The sequence below is a fragment of the Tachysurus fulvidraco genome, chromosome 7 (genome assembly GCF_022655615.1).
Source record: "Tachysurus fulvidraco isolate hzauxx_2018 chromosome 7, HZAU_PFXX_2.0, whole genome shotgun sequence".
NCBI classification, from domain to species: domain Eukaryota; kingdom Metazoa; phylum Chordata; class Actinopteri; order Siluriformes; family Bagridae; genus Tachysurus; species Tachysurus fulvidraco.
The window spans coordinates 11,474,807-11,498,484 of record NC_062524.1 but is presented as its reverse complement, the minus strand read 5'-3'; the positions used below and the strand labels follow the sequence as shown (position 1 = coordinate 11,498,484).

General features: G+C 39.1%; 2 protein-coding genes across 9 annotated transcripts in view; both read right to left on the bottom strand.

Annotated features, from left to right (window-relative positions):
• kmt2ba (lysine (K)-specific methyltransferase 2Ba) overlaps positions 1-8,411 on the bottom strand; it is a 34,523-nt gene extending 26,112 nt beyond the window's left edge. For 3 of the 5 annotated variants that reach the window (XM_027143873.2, XM_027143875.2, XM_027143876.2), the window contains exons 1-2: positions 7,885-8,411; positions 241-310 (exon numbers count right to left, since the gene is read on the bottom strand). In XM_027143873.2, coding sequence (XP_026999674.2) covers positions 241-310; positions 7,885-8,190 — 376 coding nt within the window. In that variant the 5' untranslated portion in view covers positions 8,191-8,411. The remainder of the gene's footprint in view (positions 1-240; positions 311-7,884) is intronic. The other 2 variants (XM_027143877.2, XM_027143878.2) reach the window with 1 other exon arrangement.
• A 9,313-nt stretch (positions 8,412-17,724) lies between these two features.
• On the bottom strand, positions 17,725-23,472 carry LOC113641285. 4 transcript variants are annotated; one of them, XM_047816905.1, is made up of 6 exons: positions 22,993-23,472; positions 22,784-22,906; positions 20,297-20,770; positions 19,349-19,822; positions 18,445-18,705; positions 17,725-17,893 (listed from the first exon to the last, which is right to left on the bottom strand). In XM_047816905.1, exons 3-6 carry the CDS (start codon positions 20,763-20,765, stop codon positions 17,862-17,864), a joined length of 1,236 nt encoding a protein of 411 aa, XP_047672861.1. In that variant the 5' UTR covers positions 20,766-20,770; positions 22,784-22,906; positions 22,993-23,472; the 3' UTR covers positions 17,725-17,861. The 4 variants fall into 4 exon arrangements, with proteins under 4 accessions (XP_047672861.1, XP_026999708.1, XP_026999709.1 ...); XM_027143907.2 differs by lacking the exons at positions 22,784-22,906; positions 22,993-23,472 and adding an exon at positions 21,087-21,245; XM_027143908.2 differs by lacking the exons at positions 22,784-22,906; positions 22,993-23,472 and adding an exon at positions 21,087-21,245 and having other exon boundaries at positions 18,490-18,705.
• Between the last annotated feature and the right edge of the window lie 206 nt (positions 23,473-23,678).

Sequence of the window (23,678 nt, the reverse complement as noted above, 5' to 3'; positions counted from 1 at the left end):
ATGTTTTATTTAAAAAAAATTATAGCAACATGAAACTGGAAAGCAACCTTTGACATTTGGTTGTTTTTTGTTTTTATTTGTTTTCAGTCAAAAACAAAGCCACAGAAAGATAATCTTAAGAACACAAATTACACAGCTCCAAATATATTCACACAACTTCAGTGTTTTTAACAAAACATTAAACTATTATGTGGCTTTTTATTGATTACACCGGGAAAAAAATGTTTATAAATGAATTACTTTGTGAAGTATCTTGTCCGGAGCGTAAAGCTCGATGACCTCCAGTCTGGAAGCCTGTGAAATCTCCCTCCTGTAAAACAAAAAAGAAATTTAGCGGTTGTTCGTTTCCATGTACGCACCGTATAACAGTGGCCTTCGTTCACATCAGAAAAAATACGTTGTGTAGAAGCCGACTGAGATCGAAAAGCTCAATTAAGCCGTATTACAGCAGAAAGGTTGAACTGTAGGGGTCTGAGCAGTGGATGTTTCATTCATTCCCAAAGAAAAAACAAAAGACTAACTGTATTTCTTTATGTTATGCATATCATGGCTAAATGCTAGTATTTCAACATAGGAATAAAAGTGAACTGTTAAAGTGGGCACGTGTGATATTGTTGGGTTTTTGTTTGGAACAAATACCGACCTACAACAACATTTGATATATTTCAATGTAAATGTAATTAACATTTCTATCCTGTATTTATTTATCTATCTATCTATCTATCTATCTATCTATCTATCTATCTATCTATCTATCTATCTATCTATCTATCTATCTATCATTTTAATGCACTGCAAACGGCGAAGATGCATCGCAAGACACTTCAGGAGGCATCGAGCATTACTTTTGCTAAACTGTGACATGCTTATCTTCCGAAAATATTGCCAACGACCCACTACAGCAGCTGGTTTGGTCCAAAATGCGCAATACTTTTTGTGGTTAGGTCTATTCGATCTCGGACAGTGTTATTACCACAAACAAACCGTACCAGAGTTCGTTTGAAAGCGTACCGAGACCACCTCTTCAAGGAGGTCTCGGTACGCTTGTTTGGTCCGCTTTTGGTGCGTACCAGAGTTCAATTGCTGCATTCTCACCTGCCCAAACGAACCGCACCAAATGTGCAATCGAACTCTGGTACGATTCAACTGAACTAAACAAGGCATATGTGAAAGCACCCTAAAGCGTTCAAATACAAGAAGCCTTTTCCCCCCCTCACCTCTACACACAAACTTGTAGCTCCATCACACGGAGCATGAAGCTTAAAGCCAGTGTTTGGGTTTTATGCTAAAGAATCTCAAATTATACATTTAAATAGAGATCAGAACTCGACTAGGGCTAAAACGATTCCTTGAGTACAAAAATTTATTTAAGCCTCTTTTAATTCATTTTAAAGCTCACGTCACGTTCTTGTGCAATTATTTTGTGTGTACGTGTGTGTGACAACGCACTTACATCAAAGTGGAAGGAGACGCGAGGAGTTAGATTGTTAGTCTTTTGAGTCTTTTGCTAGTGCGGGCTGGAAAATGGAAGGGCGCGATAACATTGTCAATGAGCAAAGAGAAAAAACAAACAGGAGAAAACGACAGAAAATGTCCACGTTTTGGGATCTTTTCAAATTGAAAAGTAAAGAAAACGCTGTGGCGTGTGTCCATAGCAAGATCGAGCTGGCATACCATAACAGCACGTCTGCAGCATGTTGATATGTTTACCTTTCTTTATTGCAATCACATGCTCCTTTAAAGACTTTTAAAGCACACACACGTTGAGAGAGAGAGAGAGACTTTTATTCTGATTAATATATATATGCTTAAAGAACTCTGTGTGAAACCATGCATGGACTTTAGTTCCAAGTTCCTGTCCATGTTTTTTGCCTCTTAAATACCTTTCAGTCAACTTTGTCATTGTTCACAGTACAAGTACAGAAACAATGGGTATTCTGTAAAATATTCTAAATGTTTATTTTTGATAGAAAATATTGTTGTATGCATTGCATACTATGCAGTTAAAAATAAAAATTTCTTTTTGTAAAAAGAAACCAATTAGTTCAGGGGTGGCCAACCAGTCAGAGACCAAGAGCCACTTTTTTTTACTGTGTTACCGCAAAGAGCCAGATCATACACATGGGCACACATGATCATCACCTTTTCTCCTGCCATTTTGAGAGCGAACTTGACACAAATTGTTTACTCAAATGATCTTGCTCCTACTGGGAAACTTTGGGGTATTTTCGTCCCACTCACATGCACGTTATCGAAAATACCGTATTGAACTCAAGCGAAGCGAACACGCACAATAAAAAGACACAAACAAACTTCGGTATGAACGTAAGCACCACATGAAACCGGGCAAAAAAAATGCGGCTCGGGAGCCACGTGTTGGCCACCCCTGAATTAGTTGTTCATTTTAAGAGACCCATCTTATTTTCTCTTGTATAGTCTTTTTTTTTAATATTGCTCTTCAATTAAGCAAAAATACATTTTATCCGATTACTCGATTAAATTTTCGGAAGAATAATTGATTACTAAAATATTCGATAGCTACAGCCTTAAAATCAACCTACTCAATTTTATTTTAGAGCTCTTATAACGATGGACATTGCCACAAAGCAGTTTTATAGAAATAAATAAATTCAGTATAGAAATGATAAAGTTACATTTAAGTCGAAACGTATGTCTAATGAGAAAGTCTGAGGTGACGAAGGTGAGATAAAAAGCCCCTGAGGAAGAAACCACGAAAGGAACCAGGCTCAGAAGGAGCTCATCCTCATCTGAGGGCCTTTTTACACCTGGTCACTTCATGTGTTTTCTCTGATCCGACAGCTATCTGATTTGTTAAAACTGTTCCATTTTAGAGGCTGACATTTTTTTTTGGGATTCCCGTGGTTCACGGGAATCCTGTGGGAATCCCGTGGGATGGGAAACAAAATCACTATTAATCACGTGACTGGAACAGGACAGGAATAATGTCAGTGGGAGTACACAAATATACCTTTGATATACATAAAAATATAATCTGTTTACTTTGGTATGGCTGGTTAAATGAATGACGTGCTCCACACACACGTGACAGTTGGTGGCAGTAATGCACCAAGTTGGTATGCCAACAAGAGGCTGACATTTTTTCGGGATTCCCGTGGGTCACAGGAAAAACACGGGAGTGGGAGGGAATGGGAGTCATTCTTCTGGGATTGGGATGGGATGGGATTTCCCCCAGTTTTTTTTTGCGGGATTGGGATGGGACGTGAATTTTATTTTTGAGAGTGGGACGGGAGAGGTTAGAAAATCCACTCCCGTTTCACCCTCTATTCCGTTTACATTAGGCCACATAAATGCGTCTTGGCGAATTGGATATCAATCCGATCTTTCTACTCCCGCCCAAAATTCAAATATATTTTACCTCCTTTCTGCGGTAATTGAAATGGAACACGCTTTGGTGTATATATTTTGGTGTTTAAGACCCAACAAGACACCTGGGTGAAAGATCGGAGCCAGCACTGGTGGGAAAACATGTTTGTTTCTGGCGCGATGCACGACTCGTGAGTTTGGGAGGAGTATAGTGCTGACGTATGTGGCTTGAACAACCACATGCATTTACACCTGTCCAGTTTCATCTGAAATGCGTCCCAGACCTCCTCCTGAAGTGGTTTGCGCGATCGGATTTATATCCGTCTCAAAAACATTTCGGAGGGCATTTACACCTGGTCTTTTTACCATCGGATAGCTATCTGACCACAGAAAACGCATGAAATGACCAGGTGTCCCCCTGAGTGACACTTGAATGTGGTTATGAGTAAAGGGGGGGGAGAAAGAAAAGAGAAAAACCCAAGGAAACACCCTCTTAAATCAACATGGCTGCTCGAAGGATGAACTGTAAACACAGCAGCACTTCTCACCTTTAACTTTACAGGAGATTTCAAGTATAGTATTTAGCTCCTTCGTCACACCCAGGCTTGATTAATCTATAAGAAAACTGAACTGAAACAAATACCATTCCAAACTCCGCCTCTTCTCATTTCCAGGAAGTGGAGTTCAGCTTTATACACAGTTGTTCAGAAAACAAGCAGGACAAGAGGATGAAGAGCAAGAACACAATCTAAGCAACAAGACCAGGATGTTTTATTAATAGAAAGTTACATCCACTGAAGATGAAGCAGGGTTCGTTCAATGGAGTTTCGATTCAGATAAAAGGACAAAAAACACAACGAGCCACTGGCGCTTGTGAAATTCAAAGGACACTATCAATTTTTTATCAGTGATCTGGTGAGTCCTTTAAAGTAGAAATCATCGGATTTCTTTTATCCGTGTCCTTCTCCGATCTCACGGCTTGCAGAAAACACTTACTGGAGGATTCAATGTTATTTTATTTATACATTTTTTTTCTCTCCATCTAGGAGTCCACATTAGAAGCAACAAAAGATATTTAAATGTTTCCCAGATGACAAAAATAAGTTATACTGACAAAAATGTTCAAAAGTTTATACCCAGTTGAGTGTCAGTAGGGTTGCAAAATTCCCGGAACTTTCAAGGCTGGAAACTTTCCATGGGAATTAACGGGAATATATGGAAATGCCTATATCAAGGAACTTAAATGTGCTAAAATTGCAGCATAATTTTGTTTAAAACAACAAGATTTAATGCAATTTAAGTTGAATTTGTACCCTGCATTCCTCGGTCACACAGCACACTGCTTACTGGAGGGCCATTGAGGCCAAACCACCTGCATGTACTTGCATTCTTCCATAACATGCACAGTAACACTATTTTAGGGTCATTTTAATAGTTTCTTATTAGCATGAATATTAATAAAATATTGGCTATTTATTAGTACTTATTAAGCACATAATGTCTTTTGTACTATGTATACTTCGATTGCACATTTCATACTTGCACATCTGTACATACATATTGTCTATATTGTTTACTTCAACTGCACATTTTTCTCACACTTGCAAATTTGTACATACAAATTGCCTATATTTGTATATATATATATATATATATATATATATATATATATATATATATATATATATATATATATATATATATATTTCAACTGCACATTTCACACCTGTAAATGTGTACATAGAATTTCATGTTACACTGTGGAGCTTGTGTCACTAAAACAAATTCCTCACATGTGAAAACATGCCTGCAATAAAGCGGATTCTGATTCTTATTCTGCATTACCTTATTCTACATTCTTAATTGTACCCAATACCTAAACTTAAATACCTTACTAATTAGAAAAGATTACAGCAATCATAGGGAAATATGCTTATTACAATTAAGTTTGTTTATTACAACCATAATAATATTTATTATGCTTTTGTGTTACTTTTGTGAATCAATTAAAGCTCTACTTACAATTAAATCAGTCAAGACGTCATTTTAAAAATTTGTATTACCCTGAATGCATGATCGCATATGACCAAACAAAATGTTTATTTATTTTTGTATATGATATAGTTTATATACTTTTCCCTATATTTCCAAATAATTCCCATAAATTCCTGTAAATTTACATAAATTCCCGTAAAGTTTCCACTTTGGAATATTTTCAAAATTACTCAGATTAGGTTCCCGTGGAAAGTTTCCGGAAATTGCAACCCTAAGTGTCAGTGACTGTTTGTACCATGTGTAATAGTATTACGTGGCAGGGGCAATACCATGACCAAGGAGGTGGTTTGCCCAAAGAGGCTCATTCATTTCACTAGTGTTGTGCTGTACGGCCCTTGAGCAAAGCCCTTAACCCTCTCTGTTCCAGTGGTGTTATATCATAGCTGACCCTGTGCTCAGACCCCAACCTCACGTTATGTGAAAAAAGAATTTCACTGTGTTGGAATAGAATAGAATCGAATCGAATAGAATAGGGGCATAGAAGCCTTCATTAATCACCACATATACATTACAGGACAGTGGAATTCTTTTCTTCACATGAAACATGAGACTCGTACGAAATTACAAAGTCGCAGATGCTCCAGAAATCAAGCACATTTAAACTTTTGTACATTCAGTAAATTATTAATTAGGTCTTGTGGACTATACGGTGTGTAAACACACATATTTCAGGGAAGAACAGAATACAATTTGATCCTACATTTTGTTAAATAACATTTTTTTGAGGCGAATGTAATCACAGTACATGATGCCAGAGGAAGAAAATTAATTAAATCAATTCATGTCCTCATGAAAAGTCAGTACTATATGCTTAACTAGTTCATGTACAATCGAGAAGTAAATATTACCAGGGATTATTAAGAATTTGAAAGATTCGACAAACAGATTACACACGTCATCACACTAGAAAGTTTTATATATCCATCGCAGGCAGGATATCAAGGTATCAATTAACAGTAAGAGAATAGTACGAGTCTTTCTATAGAGGTAAATAATCACTGCAGCGATTTAAAAAGCAACAAAAGCAAACAAACGATGATAAATACACAACGATAAATAAATCTGGATATCATTTTGAAGGAGCGACAGCTGATCAAGCTGCAGATCAAGACGTTATTTAGTAAGAAATTTGGTATTGAACCACAAACCGAGTAAACCTCGGCAGATGGCTTTCAGATCCGATCGTCTGCGTGGTCTACTGCACTTTATATCTGGTATTTTATATCTATTGCTGAGTTTATATAGTCATTTTCATCAGATTTACAGCAGGTTGGCAGATGCCTTCATCGAGAGTAACTCAAAGGAGTGTTTGGAGTCTCGATCAGAAACACATCCTCGTGCTAAATCACTTGATCAGGGAATAAAAGCGCCATCAAAAATATTTCATGAAAACCGTATATTATTATTATTTATGGAATTGAATGAAAAAGGATGCAAAAGTAAAGAAAGCAAGCAACACAAGCTGGTAAACTTAAACGCATCAGAAGACTAAAGATTGAACACTTACTCATTATTATAATATTCTTTAATATTTAATTTCCACAGAAGTGAGTCAAAACATCCATTTCTGCCTTTCAGCCTTTACCCTGACCCTTTTATAGAGTTTTGTAGGCGTCACTAACATGCAAATGCGTTGTGCGAGGAAAACTCTGTCCACATTAGTGCCGTTCAACCCACATAGACGTTCTAAACCTTGTGTAAATCCAGTGGAAAATATTGCTTCTTAAAATATCGCCTTTCTAAAATACCGATAAATGAAGCCTAATAATTGTGATGGCTATTATGTCATTATTGGCACTATAAACATGAATGACCGATCACTGGTGAACAAAACAGGTTTATTTATCATTTAAGAACGAAAAACACACCTATATAACGTTAAGGTCAAATGCAATGGTGGTTAAAAAAAAAAAAGTAAAATAAATAAAAATAAAAAAATAGAAATGCTGTTAATTCATATTGTGCACCTGATAAAATGTGTGTAAAAAGACACTTTTTAATCTTTATATCAGAGTATAATAAAGAAATGACCCAGGTATATTACAAAATTATTTTACTCTGGAACTGGTCCATGAATGCAAAATGCTCAAGCAAATGTGCTGTAAACACCATCCCTCATCACCACCCCTCAACATCACCACTAAACACCACTCATCAGCACTAAACAAGGTCCAGCAGTGAAACTGGGGTCCATGCATTTAACTCAAACAGGTTGTTCAGCCAGCAGGAAGTTAATCAACCCGTCTTGACTCTGAAGCACCTAATAACGCCGTGTGGCGTCTTCAGAACCGAAAGAATAGTGTTATCACAGTCCCAACAGTTGTAAAAACACACAGCAGCTCTTCAAAAACACAGCACGCTAGCTAAGTGTTAGCGCATTAGCGACGTGCTAACGCGCTAAGCAGGGCATCACAAAGCAGGTGCAGGAAGATATAACAACACAACGCGTTAAGTTAGTCCAGGTTTCATGTTTTCATGACTAACCTCATCGCTACCGCTTGTGCAGAAACCAGCGTCCTCCTGGCGCTGGAGCCGCTCATTGAACCTCAGCAAGCGCAGTAAAGACGGATCTTCTCGCAGCGTCAGCTCAACGTTAACGGGCCTCGGCTCGCTCGGGCCGCCCGCCGCCGCCGCGTCCGGCCCCAGACGACCAACTCTCCAACGCCTTCCCGTCTTTTGACGACTGCGAGACGGCCACGGCCGCCCTGGAAAGCGACACCGTGCCGGGGCAGACGGGCTCACGCCCGCGAAGACAACCGAGGCAGTCAATCCGCCTCCAGCTGCCGCCATTATTATCCCACGACAACAACAACGACGACGCTCCGCTGTGGGGAGGAACAAGATGGAAAGGCGCGCGATTGCGTGTGACGAAATGCATCTTGGGAAATTGAGTTTTTTATTGTTGTTTTTTTAACCCTAGCATCCCAGCAGCTAAGCTAAATCAGGAGCTCCCTGAGATCATTCTTATAAGTTTTAAGCACTAAATCAGATTGTGTATGTGGTATAATAATAATAATAATAATAATAATAATAATAATAATAATAATAATAATAATATTTGCAACTGGGCAAACAAGTCCAGTTTGAAGCTTTAGTGTTAAGAGGTGCCAAAACTTTTGTCAATGGACCAGCATAGAGCTGAAGATCCCTGGAGGATTTTCTTGAATATAATAATAATAATAATAATAATAATAATAATAATAATAATAATAATAATAATATTATTATATTTAAGTCTCCAGATTGTGTACATGGATCAATCTGTCAGTGAATTTATCTTTAGTCTCTGTGTAGCTAAGCATCAAACTCTGTTTTTATTTAGTATTTATGTTAAAAAAAACTTCATAAAGTAATTGTTACTATATACAGTTGTTAACTCTATTTGAACAGATTACCATAATTATACATTTAAGAATTATTTTTAATGCCAATATACAAAAAATTAGTCACAATTATTACCTAAAATTGACTATTAATTGTTACTATACACAGTTGTTATTTGTTGTGATACTCCAACAGACTTTAATAATGTATTTAACAAGAAGGATGATATGGGTTAAGGATTATATATATTATATTTTATTTATGTGAAAAGACACTTGGGATGCAAATAAATGACATTTAAATATAAGGGTCAAAAAAGTTGACTATAAGGCTGAGATACACACAAACAAGCATCACTACAAAACCTTTATTATAGTTTATAAAAAAAAAGTATGATATTTGGAATGCAGTTTAATTTGACAATGTTTTTAATCTGGTTTTAATCTTTGTTTTTAAACTTATGTTATATCTAAGATCACTGACCATTCAACCTATTTTTTTTTTACATAATCCCTCGCAAACCCAACCCTAATTGGGTTGGGTTTACCATAGATTACCATAGTTATACATTTAAGAATTATTTTTAATGCCAAGATACAAAAAAGTAGATGAGTATTTAATGTTACAAATGTTACAATTATTACCTAAAATGGACTAGAATGCAAATATACCACAACAAGCTGAGAGCTGTGAGCGAACAAGAAACCTCTCCATTGAGAAGGATGGGATATTTTAGTCTATGATTATAATACAGGTGTAATGTTAGTGTGAGAAAACACATAATGATACACATTATTGTACAGTATGTTTGTGTTCATTAGCAATTTTATTTAACAATCTACAGATTGCAGAAAACTAAAAAACTATAAGAAATTGACATGTTGGCCCAGAAATAAATCTGAATGCTGCAAGAAATTCAGCAGCATTATCTAACTAATACTAGCTTAAATCCATGGTGTCAAACTAATTTTACCCAACCTTTCATTAATTGAAATAAATTATCCCTATTCTGTGTTTCTGTTTTTCAATTAATTAGAACATCAGCATCCATTTTATAATAATTTCTATGTATGAGAGACCTGGAGTAGTTTGCAAAGGAAGAGTTCAAAGTTCCAAAATTCAGGATGAGAGGTGTAAAAAGCTTATTGATGGTTATAGGAAATGATTGATTTCAGTTATTTTTTCCAAAGGGTGCACAACCAAATATTAAGTTAAGGGTGCCAATAATTTTGTCTGGCCCATTGGGAGTTTTGTGTGAAATTATGTCAAATTTGCTTTTTCCTCTGTTTTTTTTTTTTTTTTGTGCTGTTCTAATACACACAAATGAAATAAATATGTATATAGCAAAACATGTGTAATTGCAGTACATTTCTGTGAGAAACACTTCATCTTCTGGAAAAATTTCAGGGTTTCCAACACGTTTGGCCATGACTTTATGTAATAACTTGTGATAAAAATAAATTTGTAACTAAAAAAATACCCTGTACTTTATGTGTTTGAGTGTCCATTGATCCTTTTATTTTTTTAGTTTTAAAAATTGCTAATGGTATAATTGATAATTGAGTATCTTAAAATAATTTGGTTGTGGCTGAATAACCAACAAGTATTTAGATATTTTCTGTGTTTATTAAAATGTATCATTAATTGTACTTCCCATAAAAAAAAACATTTTTATAATTTTTTGAAGGAATATTTGCAAGATATTTAAGTGAGTGAAAAGACCAGCCTGCTGCTCAGGACTTGTAAGAGGACAGCTTGCTCTGCCTGGTGTTATCATTAGAGTGAGACAGACAAGCAGAGCTATTGCTATACTGGCATCTGCCTTTAGATGGAGCCAAAATCAATTATAATGAAATTTATTTATAATGCCCATTAATCTGCTCTACTTGTGCCCGGGTCTGTTTGAAGAGAGCTATGGATAAAATATAAGATAAGATATAACCCATGGAGCTGGTGCAAAATGAAATAAAAAGTAAATAGGGTAATTGTCCCGGGTACCTTGCTGTAAGGACACACCCTGAAATTTTAAATAGGCTGCCTACGGGTGAAACTGAAAATGTAAATATATATGTAACAGACTTAATCTGTGAGCTGGAGTGCATGTTGATGTTATACTGAGCATTGTGATTTGTGTGTAATACATTTTCCCCTCGGGGCTCGCCGTAGATGGCGTGTGGGCATGCGCACAGGAGGGCAGTGTTCTCGGGAAGTTTTCGGTGTGGGGATCACGTTGGTGTGCCGCGAGGAATAACAATAAAAAGAGTTGATGATCAAACGATGAGCCTCCGTTTCTTATTTTTTTTGTTTCATTTCAGTTTAAGCGAACCCGATGTTAAACGCTCGGTTACACTGGTGGCAGCGGTTTTTTTTTTTTTGTTTGTTTTTTTGTAGTGCTCGCGGGGTTCGGTGTTGCGACGGATGTTTCTTAGTTAGCTTAGCTTTCGAAGTTTGAGTTGGTTAGGGCGCGCGAGTTTATACTACCGGGAACATCATGTGGTGTAAGGAGGAGTTCGGTGTTTATCCGAGACGTGACCCAAGCAGCAGACACGTTAGGATCGAGTTACCACCGCCGTTTTCCGGTGATGAAAAGCAGAGTTTTTTGTGCTGGGCGCGTCAGTTCGAGGTCGCGGTCAGAGCGCTCACGGAGGATGATGGCGCTGCAGCCTACAATTATGAACTGGCGAGAATTCTACCGACACGTTTGTCCGGTGCCGCGTTTCTGCTGTGGGACAGCCTCCCTGGTGCTGTTCAGTCGGATTACACGGCTGTTAAAGATAAACTCAAAGAGGCATTCGGGCAAAGACAGTTTATGGATCGCTTCAGAGCCAGCCTTTCAGCTCGGCCCAGAGCTCCGCGGGAAAGTTTGGAAGTGTTTGCGGCTGAGATTAGCAGGCTGGTCGATTATGCCTTTCCTGAATATGGAGAGAGAGCTCAAAGGGAGGAGAAATTTCGTCGTTTCTTGGCTGGTCTGGATCCGGTACTCAGAACTAAATGTCATGAGCAAGGAGCTACGGATTTGGAGGAGGCCGTCATAATTGCAGGTCGGTGTGAAAATGCCAGAGATGTAATAAAGTCTGATTATGTGGCTGTGAATGCCGCTCATAGCGATGGTGACGAAGGGGCAGTGGCTGCTATTCAGTCTGGGAGAGACAATGTTGGGCTGTACAGAGCAGTTGAAAGATTAGCGGACGGAATGAGGGACATGAGAATGGAATTGAGACGTTTAGGAGATGAAAACCAAAAACTCAATGCCAAAGTGTATTCTAAAATGAAGGAGGACTGGCAATGGGGCCGCTCTCCATCTAATGGAATATGTCAGTGCTGCTGTGGGGGCCGTGGATGCCAGTCACGGAGAGGTCGTTCGCCTGAGAGACAGTGGGTCAAACACAGCGACATGTATAGGTCCGGTACGGATTATGGTGATGTTAATGACTCGTACTCTACACGGTACCCTACTAAACGCAGTCCAAGTCCTAGCCCACGCAGACGGAACAGCTATGAGGATGACTCAAGAAAGCGTGGAGTACGTTTTATCTCTCCCAGTGCAGGGGAGCGACATAATGGGCCGGGAAACGGACTGTAGCTGATGTTGCGGCCCGAACACCAGCTATGTTGATTAAGGGCTCTCGAATTGACAATACTACTGGCAGTAACTCTATTTTCAAAGACGTTGATGATGCCAATAACACTGACCAAGGCCTGATGGTGTCATATGTGCGGGGAGTAATTGAAGGCGTGGAGGTTCAAATTTTAGTGGACTCTGGTTCCAGCGTGTCTCTCATTAGTGCTGATTTTCGTATGTCCATCCCAGCACTGCGCAATCGCCCACTGAAGAAGGAGTATGTGGCAGCTCGTGCCGTGAATGGACAGATGCTGGATACGCTGGGCACTATAACAATGACGTTTCAACTGGGAACGGAGTCATGGCAACACGTATTTCATGTGGTGAGAGAAACCACTCAGACGGTGCTGTTGGGGTGGGACTTCCTGTTGAAGAATCATGCCTTACTGGACCTCAACCGGGCAAAATTACAATTGTGGGGCATGTCTGTTCCTCTCCTTACCAGCAAAGACTTTGTTCCCTTATGCTGCAATGTGTCCCTAGCAACCACAATTTCCTTACCGCCCTTCAGTGAGTCAGTTGTACCTGTTAGAGTTTATTCACCTTATGTGGCTAAAATGTTGAAGGACTTTGATGGCTATTTGGAGCCTAATGTGGCAGATTCGTCCAATTTGGTGGTGGCTCATACAGTAACCACGGTTAGAAATGGACTAACAAAAGCTCGGATTTTAAATCCTACTGGACAGGACATTTCATTAAAGCAAGGTATGCACCTGGGTGAGTTTTACTCTGTTGATGGCACTGATATTCAGTTGCTTCGGGCTCCGGTCGATGTAGCTGCAACATCAACAATGGGAGTGACACCCCCGGTATCACTGGATGAGTCGCCAATTTCGGAGTTTGAAAAAAGGTCACTTTCTGAATTGCTGTTAAAATACAATGACGTCTTTAGCTCCTCCGGGAAAAATTCGGGAAAATGCAATCTGATCAAACATCACATTAGAACGGGCGAGCAGACTCCTATCAAACAACGCCCGTATCGTGTGTCCCCTGAGAAACGTATGGAAATAGAGAGACAAGTGGCGGGTCTGCTGGCAGATGGTGTCATTGAGGAGAGCTGCAGCCCATGGGCATCACCAGTTGTGTTAGTTAAAAAGAAATGTGGCGCCTGGCGTTTCTGTATTGACTACAGACGCTTAAATAGCGTGACTGTGAAAGACTCTCACCCACTACCTCGTGTGGATGATACGCTGGATGCGTTGGCAGGCGCGGTGTGGTTCAGTACTTTGGACTTTTCTAATGGGTACTGGCAGGTAGAGGTTGCTGAGGAGGACAGAGAAAAAACAGCATTTACGACGGGGCAGGGACTCTATCAGTGGCGATCCATGCCAATGGGCCTCTCAAACTCTCCTGCTACATTCCAACGTTTGATGGAACTAGTCCTCAGGGGGCTCCCATGGCACGTCTGCATGGTATATTTGGATGATATTCTGATTTACAACAAAACGTTTGACGAACACTTATCGAGCTTGCAGGAAGTGTTTTCCAGAATTCAGTCGGCCGGCCTAAAACTAAATCCGAAAAAGTGCCACCTTGCGAGAGATCATGTAATTTTTCTGGGTCATGTTATTTCTCAGAAAGGACTCCAGCCTGACCCTAGGAACACGGAGAAGGTTCGGGACTGGCCAGTTCCCCAATCCCCATCTGAGGTCAGAGCGTTTGTGGGACTCTGTTCATATTACAGACGCTTTGTCAGAGACTTTTCGAAATATGCCGCTCCACTGAACCAGCTTGTTGGTAAGAATGTGCCCTTTGTGTGGTCTACTGAATGTGACGAATCTTTTCATTTCCTGAAAAATGTGTTGTCATCTGAGCCTATAGTGATTCTGCCTGACTTCAACGTGCCGTTTAAAATTCACACAGATGCGTCCAACCTGGCGGTCGGTGCTGTGCTCGCCCAGGATAGAGACGGCTTGGAGCATGTGGTCGCCTATGCCAGCCGGGCGTTGAACTCCACACAGAGGCGGTGGTCCACTTTCGATCGGGAGCTATGGGCCATTGTGTGGGCGGTAAGGGAATTCAGGCATTACATTGGACTTTCTTCTTTTACCATTATTACAGACCATCGGCCCCTGTTAGCTCTGCGGCGTATGTCTATTGAAAACGACCCAACAGGAAGGAGGGGACGATGGATTATGGAACTCGATCCACTGAATTGGATCATCATTCACAAGGACGGGACCCGTCACAAGAATGCAGACGCTCTGTCTCGTCGCCCAGTAACACCCGACCAGGTTGGCGCAGAGTCCACTAATAATCGAATGTCAGAAGTCAATGTGGTGAGTTCCGGGCAACCAAGTAATGACAATTCATGTCCCTTAAAAGTTGTTAACCCTGCAAGGGGAGGTACGGCTGCGCACCTATCTGACATTCCTGATTCGGATACGATTTCTATGAATGCTCTATCTTTCAATACACGGGACATTAGGGCCTCGCAACAGGCCGATCCTGACATCAGAACTGTTTTGGATTGGGCGGAGCAGTCACAAAGGCCTTCTAGGAGACAGTTACAAGGTGCCTCTCAGTGCTTAAAAAAACTTTGGACTGAGTTCAAGCGCTTCTCAATTATTGATGGACTGTTGTGCCGCTCTGTCATCTGTTCACGTACTGGTGATCCTATATTACAAATTGTTGTACCCAATGCTATGATTCCTGATATTCTGTTACAGCTGCATGGGGCCCCAGCCTCCGCCCACTTCTCTTCTGAGCGTGTGTGGGAGCAGGCAAGAAAATTCTGTTACTGGCCGTCCATGTACAGGGACATCAGAGCATGGTGTGAGCAATGCAGAGCATGTCAGACGCGTCGAGGTCCTGTTCCGTCCCACCGAGCACCTATGGGAGGTTCCAAGACTGTCCGTCCTTTTGAGAGAGTGGCTATGGACATTCTAGAGCTGCCGGTGACCGCTAAAGGCAATCGGTACGTGTTAGTTGTTGAGGACTATTTCACGAAATTTGTCAATTTGTATGCTTTACCTAACCAGACAGCACTAACTGTTGCACGCTGCCTGTTTGAGGATTACATTTTGACACATGGTGTTCCGGAGACTTTGCATTCGGATCAGGGCCGCCAGTTCGAGGCGGAGATAATCCAGAGCCTCTGTCAGTGGCTAAACATTAAAAAGACACGTACCACTCCCTACCACCCAAAGTCGGATGGTATGGTTGAGCGCTTTAACAGGACCTTGACTGACCAGTTGGCTAAGACACTGCTGACCCATGGAGGGGAATGGGATGAGTATGTGAAACATGTTGCTTTCGCTTACAACACGTCACCTCACTCCAGCACTCATTTCACACCGTACTTTTTGACCCATGGCCGGGAGGCACGGGTGCCGGCTGATGTACTGTTACCGACTCGTGCACTTTCCCCCAATATGACAGGATCCCATACTGATTTTGTTCATTCATTGCGGAAAAAACTGGACTCTGCTTTCGGCAGTGCGCGCATGCATAGCGAGGCTGCTCATGAGCGTCAGAAAATGTATCATGATCAAGGAGTGCGTCACCAGCCTTATACGGTGGGTGCCTTGGTGTGGCTTAACAACCCTGTTGAGAGTCGTATGAAGCTGGCACCCCATTGGAAGGGTCCCTATAAAATTGTTCAGGTCATGGACTCATGCGGTGAACTGGGCTTGACTTATCGGATTGTCAATCCTCTGGACTCTGGTGAGAGGGCGCAGGTTGTGCATTATGATAGGCTACGGCCTTATACATTGCCTATTCCTTCTCTGTCACAGACTCAGACATGGCCTAATGTGTTCGATTCTTTCACAACATCCTCCCCCCCGGAGGTGGATATGTCAGGTAGACAAGAGTGTGTTCTTCCTCAGAGTGACCTGAGTGCTCTGCCTGAAGAGCACTGTTTGGAAAGACAGCCAGAACCAAGTGTGAGCAGAACGGGGAGGGTTTTGAAACTTCCGGGTCATTTCAAGCATTTTGTTCTGTATTAATATCACTGTTAGTACTGTTATAGTGGGACTGTGGTACTATGTATTTGTGTTGCAATTGTTTGGGGGTTTGTTCAATGCACTGTCCGGTTTAAAGAGTGTTTGAAAGTGATGCAAAGTTAAAGTAAAGAACTGTGCCTTACGATATGCTCCTTCTGCACTTTAATGCAGCGTGTATGATTCATTTAAGGTGTTTTGTTTATGTATGATGCTCATATGTTTATTGGGTTTATTGTTCATTTCTATAAATGGGGACATTTATTTTGTCAGGGGGGGACGTGTGTAACAGACTTAATCTGTGAGCTGGAGTGCATGTTGATGTTATACTGAGCATTGTGATTTGTGTGTAATACATTTTCCCCTCGGGGCTCGCCGTAGATGGCGTGTGGGCATGCGCACAGGAGGGCAGTGTTCTCGGGAAGTTTTCGGTGTGGGGATCACGTTGGTGTGCCGCGAGGAATAACAATAAAAAGAGTTGATGATCAAACGATGAGCCTCCGTTTCTTATTTTTTTTTGGTGGTTGTCTGCCTGCTTTCCCAGTTAATGGGAGATTGTCCCCCATGAAGCTGCTGCTGTTCCCTGACTAGCTTTCATGGAGCTCATGAAAAGGAAGGGGAATTCAGAACAGAGCCATACCACCAAATGTAAATTTCATAAGCTTGCAAATAAAAAAAATAAAATATTTCAAAGAATTGTCTTTATTTTGACTCAAGTGGTCCTGACTGAATTGTTACATTAATTGGTTAAAATGGTTAAAAAGACATTTTGATCATTGATTAAAAAAAAATAGCTTTGGGATAAGAATAAAACACCTCAGGATTTGCTGATAGCAGAAAATAATCAACTATATGTTGGTAAGTATATCCATTTCATGTCAGGCTGTATCACACCTCTTCTCTGTTAATTATTCCTAACAAACCTGTAAATGCTTTGGCAATACTGCAGCCAGACTTCTAATTTGCTGTTAACTGTCTTGACTAAAAAAGCATTCTACCTTACATCACATCCCTATACTAATCTTTAATCTTTGTGAATTCTACTATGCATGTTCAATATTCTACTGTATTTATTCTCATTTCCTATATATTGTTGAATATTAGGACATTGTTCATAACTTATTCATAATACTTCACCACATGAGTGGATAGACGCTACAAAAATTAAATTACTTTGTTTAATTAAACATTTAGTATATTTCATGCATCGGGGCTCGCATTTCTGTGCGTTGTTTCATACATACACCTTTAAGGTATGGTTAGAAGTCCAATTTCCATTTGAATATTACTTGATAAAGTTTTGGAATCAAACTACCACTAAATTTATACTTAAATCTAAAAAGAATTATCAATCCATAGAATATATTTCCTAAATACTCATTGTTGAGTAATGATACTTATGACTAGACTAATGTACAAATGTAAATTCATACAAATATTGCATTGTATTTAATATGACAAATGCCTCTACAATATAAGAGCTATTGGTGTATTAATTTAATCTTTATATTATAGATATTATTTAGCAAATATGAAAGATGGCTTTAATAACTGTCTTCCCAGGTGACTTCTCATTGGTGGGCAGAGTGATGAAAGCAGCAACCTGAATAAGGAGAAAAAACACACACAAGCACATTTGTACACGCTAATGCTTTGCATCACATAGCATAAACTCAAACCTATCACAGCATAAACAGCTGTTTGTTTTGGTATCATAATGGTCACACTATGATATTTGGGTTCCACTTACAGAGACGTTGTCTGCTTATGGAACTAAAGACATAAAGGAAATCCATGTTCTGAAAATGTGTTTGTGTCATTGTGCTTTATACTACATTCATGATTAGATTCTAGACAAATCAGCTAAGCAAAATTTGTGAACAATATATAAAAGAATTATACTGACTGATATTTCATCTTAATTTATATTTTATAGAAATCTATATTTGGGGAAAAAATATGGATAGATAAAGTGATATTCATGGAGGTTAGACAAATACATGTTACCTATTATCTGTCAACATTGAAATTGTGAAACAGTGGACTGGGCTGCATCCCAAATTGCATGCAAGCATGCATCATACCTATGCCCGATAATATTGTATTTGCTACAGCAGAGAAGTATAAACTATTATACTTTTAACTATTCATCACCTGGTTTATAAAATTTGCATTGTGGGTAATGAGGTATGAAGGCACCTAAATTCCCATCAGGCACTGCACAGTCTGACCCCTGTTGCATTGGACTGGATGAAGGTGCACACGGAAAATCCATCTGGACGCCACAGGACTCAGAGTTTGAATCATCATGACCTGTTACAAGTGCCTGTGAGGTTTGGGGTGTTGTGTCGGACCCCTTTACCTGCTGAGAGTACAGTTGATGAGGAGTTCCCTGATGCTCAACTAAATCTGTGCCTGAACAGACAAAGACAAATCATACATTAATGAAAGAAAAGTAATAGAAGTACAGATGAATGCCAAGACAACAAAGTCAGCTAGCCGGGACTTTTTCTCTTTGACTGTTTCTCTACAAAATCCTACACAAAAGGACCTGGTCTTTTTAGGAGAATGGGGAGGAAGGTGGAAAAGTCCAAGAGGCCTGAATATGCACACTGGGCTCAGAAATCTGTGGTCTATGTTTAGATGGCATTCCTATATGCATTTTTCTACAAATTCCAATCCTTCATTCAATTACTTACTTGATGTTTTCCGAATGCTAGAGCTAGCTCAGCTACTACAGTTGTGGGGTAGTGTTGTCACAATATAGATCCAAAGAACCCTGCTTCAATTCTGACCTCACATTATGGTCTGTATGTACTGTCTGCTGCTTAATGAACTTAGATTTCATACCTCCTACATCATTCCCCTTACATGCCAGTAAATGGATTGCTTATTCTAATATATAGCACATAGGTGTAAATGTGTGTGATGGGCTGGTGTTCCAATCAGAGGACCCAGTTTTATTTTGATCTGAAACTGACCAGGATAAAGTAGTTACTAGATGAATGAATGTATAAATGAAAGTATAAATTATAGCTTGTTCTGCCAATCTACTGACCGACCACAGCAGAGTTCTCAGGTGAATTCAGCATCAGATAATCGAAACGTCTTGACTGGTTGGACACTTCAAGCCCAGCAGCAAGCTTGGCCTTGTTGTAAGGTGTCAGTCGCTTTAGGTTGACCAGAAGCTCTGGGTTGGCCCGTTTGAAGTTCGGGTTGTAAAAGTGATGTATGGTGCTGACTTGCTTCAATGAGATCTCATAGTCTGGGTGCACTTTTCTGAATCCGTATAGGTTTAGCTGGCGAACAAAACTGATGAAATCTGTTGTTTTGAAGTACTTTTTCATCTGCTTGTTGGCTGTAGATAGCACTTCAGCTTTGAAGGCCTCCTGACAGATCAGTATTCCTTCCCCACTGTCATTCCAGCAAATTGAGCAAATCTTGGGATCATTCACCAAATGCCACAACTTGCTAGGAAATTTTTTGTGGATCATCCGGACGGAGAGAAGTATTTCACTGACCTCCATCCCAGCTAAATGATTTGTAACCAACAGATAGGAGCTCAGTGTTATTCAACAATAGATGTTTATCCGTATAGACAATTGTTAAGTAGATTGTGAGCAGTTGATCTCTAATGCTAACTAGTTAGCAGGGTGGCTAACTAACACATTCATCCGTCTTCATTAACAAATTATTTGATAAATAAATAAATAAATAAATAAATAAATATTAAGAAGTCAAAACATTGCTATCAACAACAAGCTAGCAACAGCTGTACAGAGTTGCTGCTTAATTGACTTAGATTTTATACCTCCTAGATCATCCCGTTACATGCTAGGAAATGGATTGGTTATGTTAATATACAGCACATAGGTGTGAATGTGGGTGATGTGCTGGCATCCCAATCAGAGCACCCAGTTTTATTTTGATCTGAACCTGAGCAGGGTAAAGTAGTTACTAAAGTTGAATGTATAAATGTGTAAATTATAGTTTGTTATCTACTAACCAACCACAGTAGAGTTCTCAGCTGACTTCAACATCAAATAATGGAAATGTCTTGACTGGTTGGACTCTTCTAGCCCTGTGGCAATCTTGGCCTTGTAGGAAGGTGTCAGTCGCTTTAGGTTGACCAGAAGCTCTGGGTTAGATCTTTTGAAGTTCGGGTTGTAAAAGTGCTGTATGGTGCTGACTTGCTTTAATAAGATCTCATAGTCTGGGCGCACTTTTCTGAATCCATACAGGTTCAGCTGGCGAACAAAACTTATGAAATCTGTTGTTTTGAAATACTTGTTCATCTGCTTGTCAGCTGTAGATAGCACTTCAGCTTCGAAGGCTTCCTGACAGATCAGTATTCCTTCCCCACTGTCATCCCAGCAGATTGAGCAAATCTGGGGATCATTCACCAAATGCCACAACTTGCTGGGAAATTTTCTGCGGTTCATCCGGACGGAGAGAAGTATTTCACTGACCTCCATCCCAGCTAAAAGATTTGTAACCAACAGATAGGAGCTGAGTGTTATTCAACTATAGATGTTTATCCATATAGACATTTGTTAAGTGCTAACTAGTTAACACATTCATCCATCTTCATTAAAAAATGATTTGTTAAATAAAATAAAATAAAATAAATAATGATTAAGAAGTAAAAAAATTGCTAACAACAAGTTAGCAACAGCTGTCCAAAGTTGTTTGGCGTCCCGAGGGGAAAACAAACAAACAAACAAACAAACAAACAAATAAAAAGTCGATATGAATTACACGATGGGATTATTTCTGACTATAATATATACAAATACCTGATTTCTCGGCTCCATCCGAAGGATCCTCGTTTTCACTCATGATAAGAAGCGTTTAAACAATTTAATTTAGACACCCTTAATCACACGCAGGGGGATTAAATTATAAAGTAAACAAGTGAAGCCGTGTTCATTCTAGAACGTTCTACTGACATTCAGGAACATTCAGTAAGTGCGCGCTTGGGTCTATCCACTACCACCTAATCTCTCTCTCTCTCTCTCTCTCTCTCTCTCTCTCTCTCTCTCTCTCTCTCTCTCTCTCTCTCTCCATACAATAAAACGTATTAATTTCATGGCCAATTACTGCTCTGTCCGCAGGTCATCGCTTTTTGTTTAGTGACCGTTTTAGTTTTATAGCGCACTTAATTTCTGCGTTTACTAAATATGTGAAGTCTAAATTTTGTATCCTTCATTTAGTATATTATATTTTTTCTTTTGCATTTCTTTCTTAATTGATTTTTAAAAAAAGTCTGTTTAATTATCCTGGAGAAAATATATTTCTAATTCATGTTTTATTTTTAATTGCTGTTAAGTACTAAGTAATGTGAATGTCATGGTTACACTAAAAAAATCTGTTGATGTGTTGGTAAAAATAATGAGCATAACATAAAATATAATATTGATTCATAATTACTGAATGAAATTACTTAAACTGTACAGCACAGTTAACATCATACCAAATTAATATACACCATATAGACAATTGTGCAAAAACGTTGTTTATTTTGGACAAAAATCTTCTCCATTTTCTTTAGAAAATATGCTCTTAATAATCACGTAAAACAAAATTTTCACAGACGAGTGCAGGCTAACAATTTGTTGCATCTTCTGTTGTTTAACAATAACGAATCAACCTAAGGAAACTGTTCTTGTTTAAATCAGCACTGCTGAAAAATCAAGTCACATTGATAAATAAACCTGAATATTTAAAAAAAAAAAATTATATATATATATATATATATATATATATATATATATATATATATATATATATATATATATATATATATATATATATATATATGCCTGTCTGACGGCAGAAATGTATTCTATTTGGTTTGTGTTCGTGGACACGAATTTCCCTTTTTTTCCGACTTTTGATCTAATGTATTTCAATAGGAAGCATCTTTCGTGTCTGCAGCACGTTTTTCTTTCTGCCATCGGAAGTATTGTTTTTGCTCATTTGTTATTTTTAAACTTTAAGCACTACATTACTCAACATTTAACCAGATTTTATCCTTGTTTTTATTGCTTTATATTCTGTAGGGAATAACCATTGTGCTATGGTTTCTTTTCTAACAAAAGCCGTTTATCCATCTATTTGGTGTGTCAAATCGGACAGGATTTTCAGGATTAAACTACTACAATATCCATGAGCCTTATCTACTTTTACTATGTTGAAGACGTCAGATAAAACTACCTGATCACCGCCGATTCTCTTTTAATGATCTCATTTTTCTTTCAACACAAATACGAAAGTGTGCTTGATCATTCAACAATACGATGTCGTGACCATCCGTTTTATTTGATTCTCCTGATTTCTGCAAGCCGCGAATTCTAAGTTCAAATTTGATCATTACATTCAAGCAGAGCGGGAAATTGGATGTCCTAAAAATACGTTATCGAAACCGTATCTAACACAATCATTTATAATAAAGTAGATTTAATATGTACAAAAATATTTAAAAAGCATTTACCTTATTCCTTCCAAGCTCCGAAGATGCCACGCGCGCTCTCATGTTCACTGATCTGGGATCTGTCGTCGTACATCACGGCTGTCACTTGGCCGTGATGTAATCTCAGTTTAACTGACTGAAAGCCTAAATTGCGCATATACATTAGTTTATACAGTAAAGCATTTTTTTTATGGCTATGAACATCGTTAAATACATATTGAATAACTTACGATTCAGACAGAATTTCACTCGCTTTCATCTGAAGACGCAAAGATGGCGGCTTCTCGCACAGGTGTCGTCTGATTTTCACGTTCCCAACCCAGCGCCGCTGCGTTATAGCTCAAGACAGCTTTCAACCCAAACTTCGGTTAAAACAGCCCAACGTCCTACCCAGCGGCCTCAACCCAGCATATGGGTTGAAAAAACAACCCAGCGTTTTTTAGAGTGTATGCTAGTACAAATTCAATCTTTGTGCATTCTACTCACTAAGCTGACCGTTGAAAGAATCTATAACTCACTAATGTATCATTTATTATACACAGTGGCATTAGATTAGAACTAACGTGAACAACACCTTTTAACCATATTTGCAAGGCCTGTTGTCTGTTACACCTTGCATGTCTTACAGTATCTCAAATGATGCCCGTTCAGAGCACTTTTTAACGACTGACCAGTCTCAGTAAGTTAATCCTCTGTGGCACTGTGTAAAGATTCATACATGTTCTACACCACAATCAGCCTATAAATAATTCTAAGGTGCATATACAATATTCTAATGCATTTATCCTTGTTTTAGATTTATTGTTGAATATTGGAACATTGTTCATAACTTATTTACAAGTGGATTTCTGTGCATTGTTTTATACATACACCTTTAAGATATGGTTATAATTTATTGCTAAGTCAAAGTTTTGGA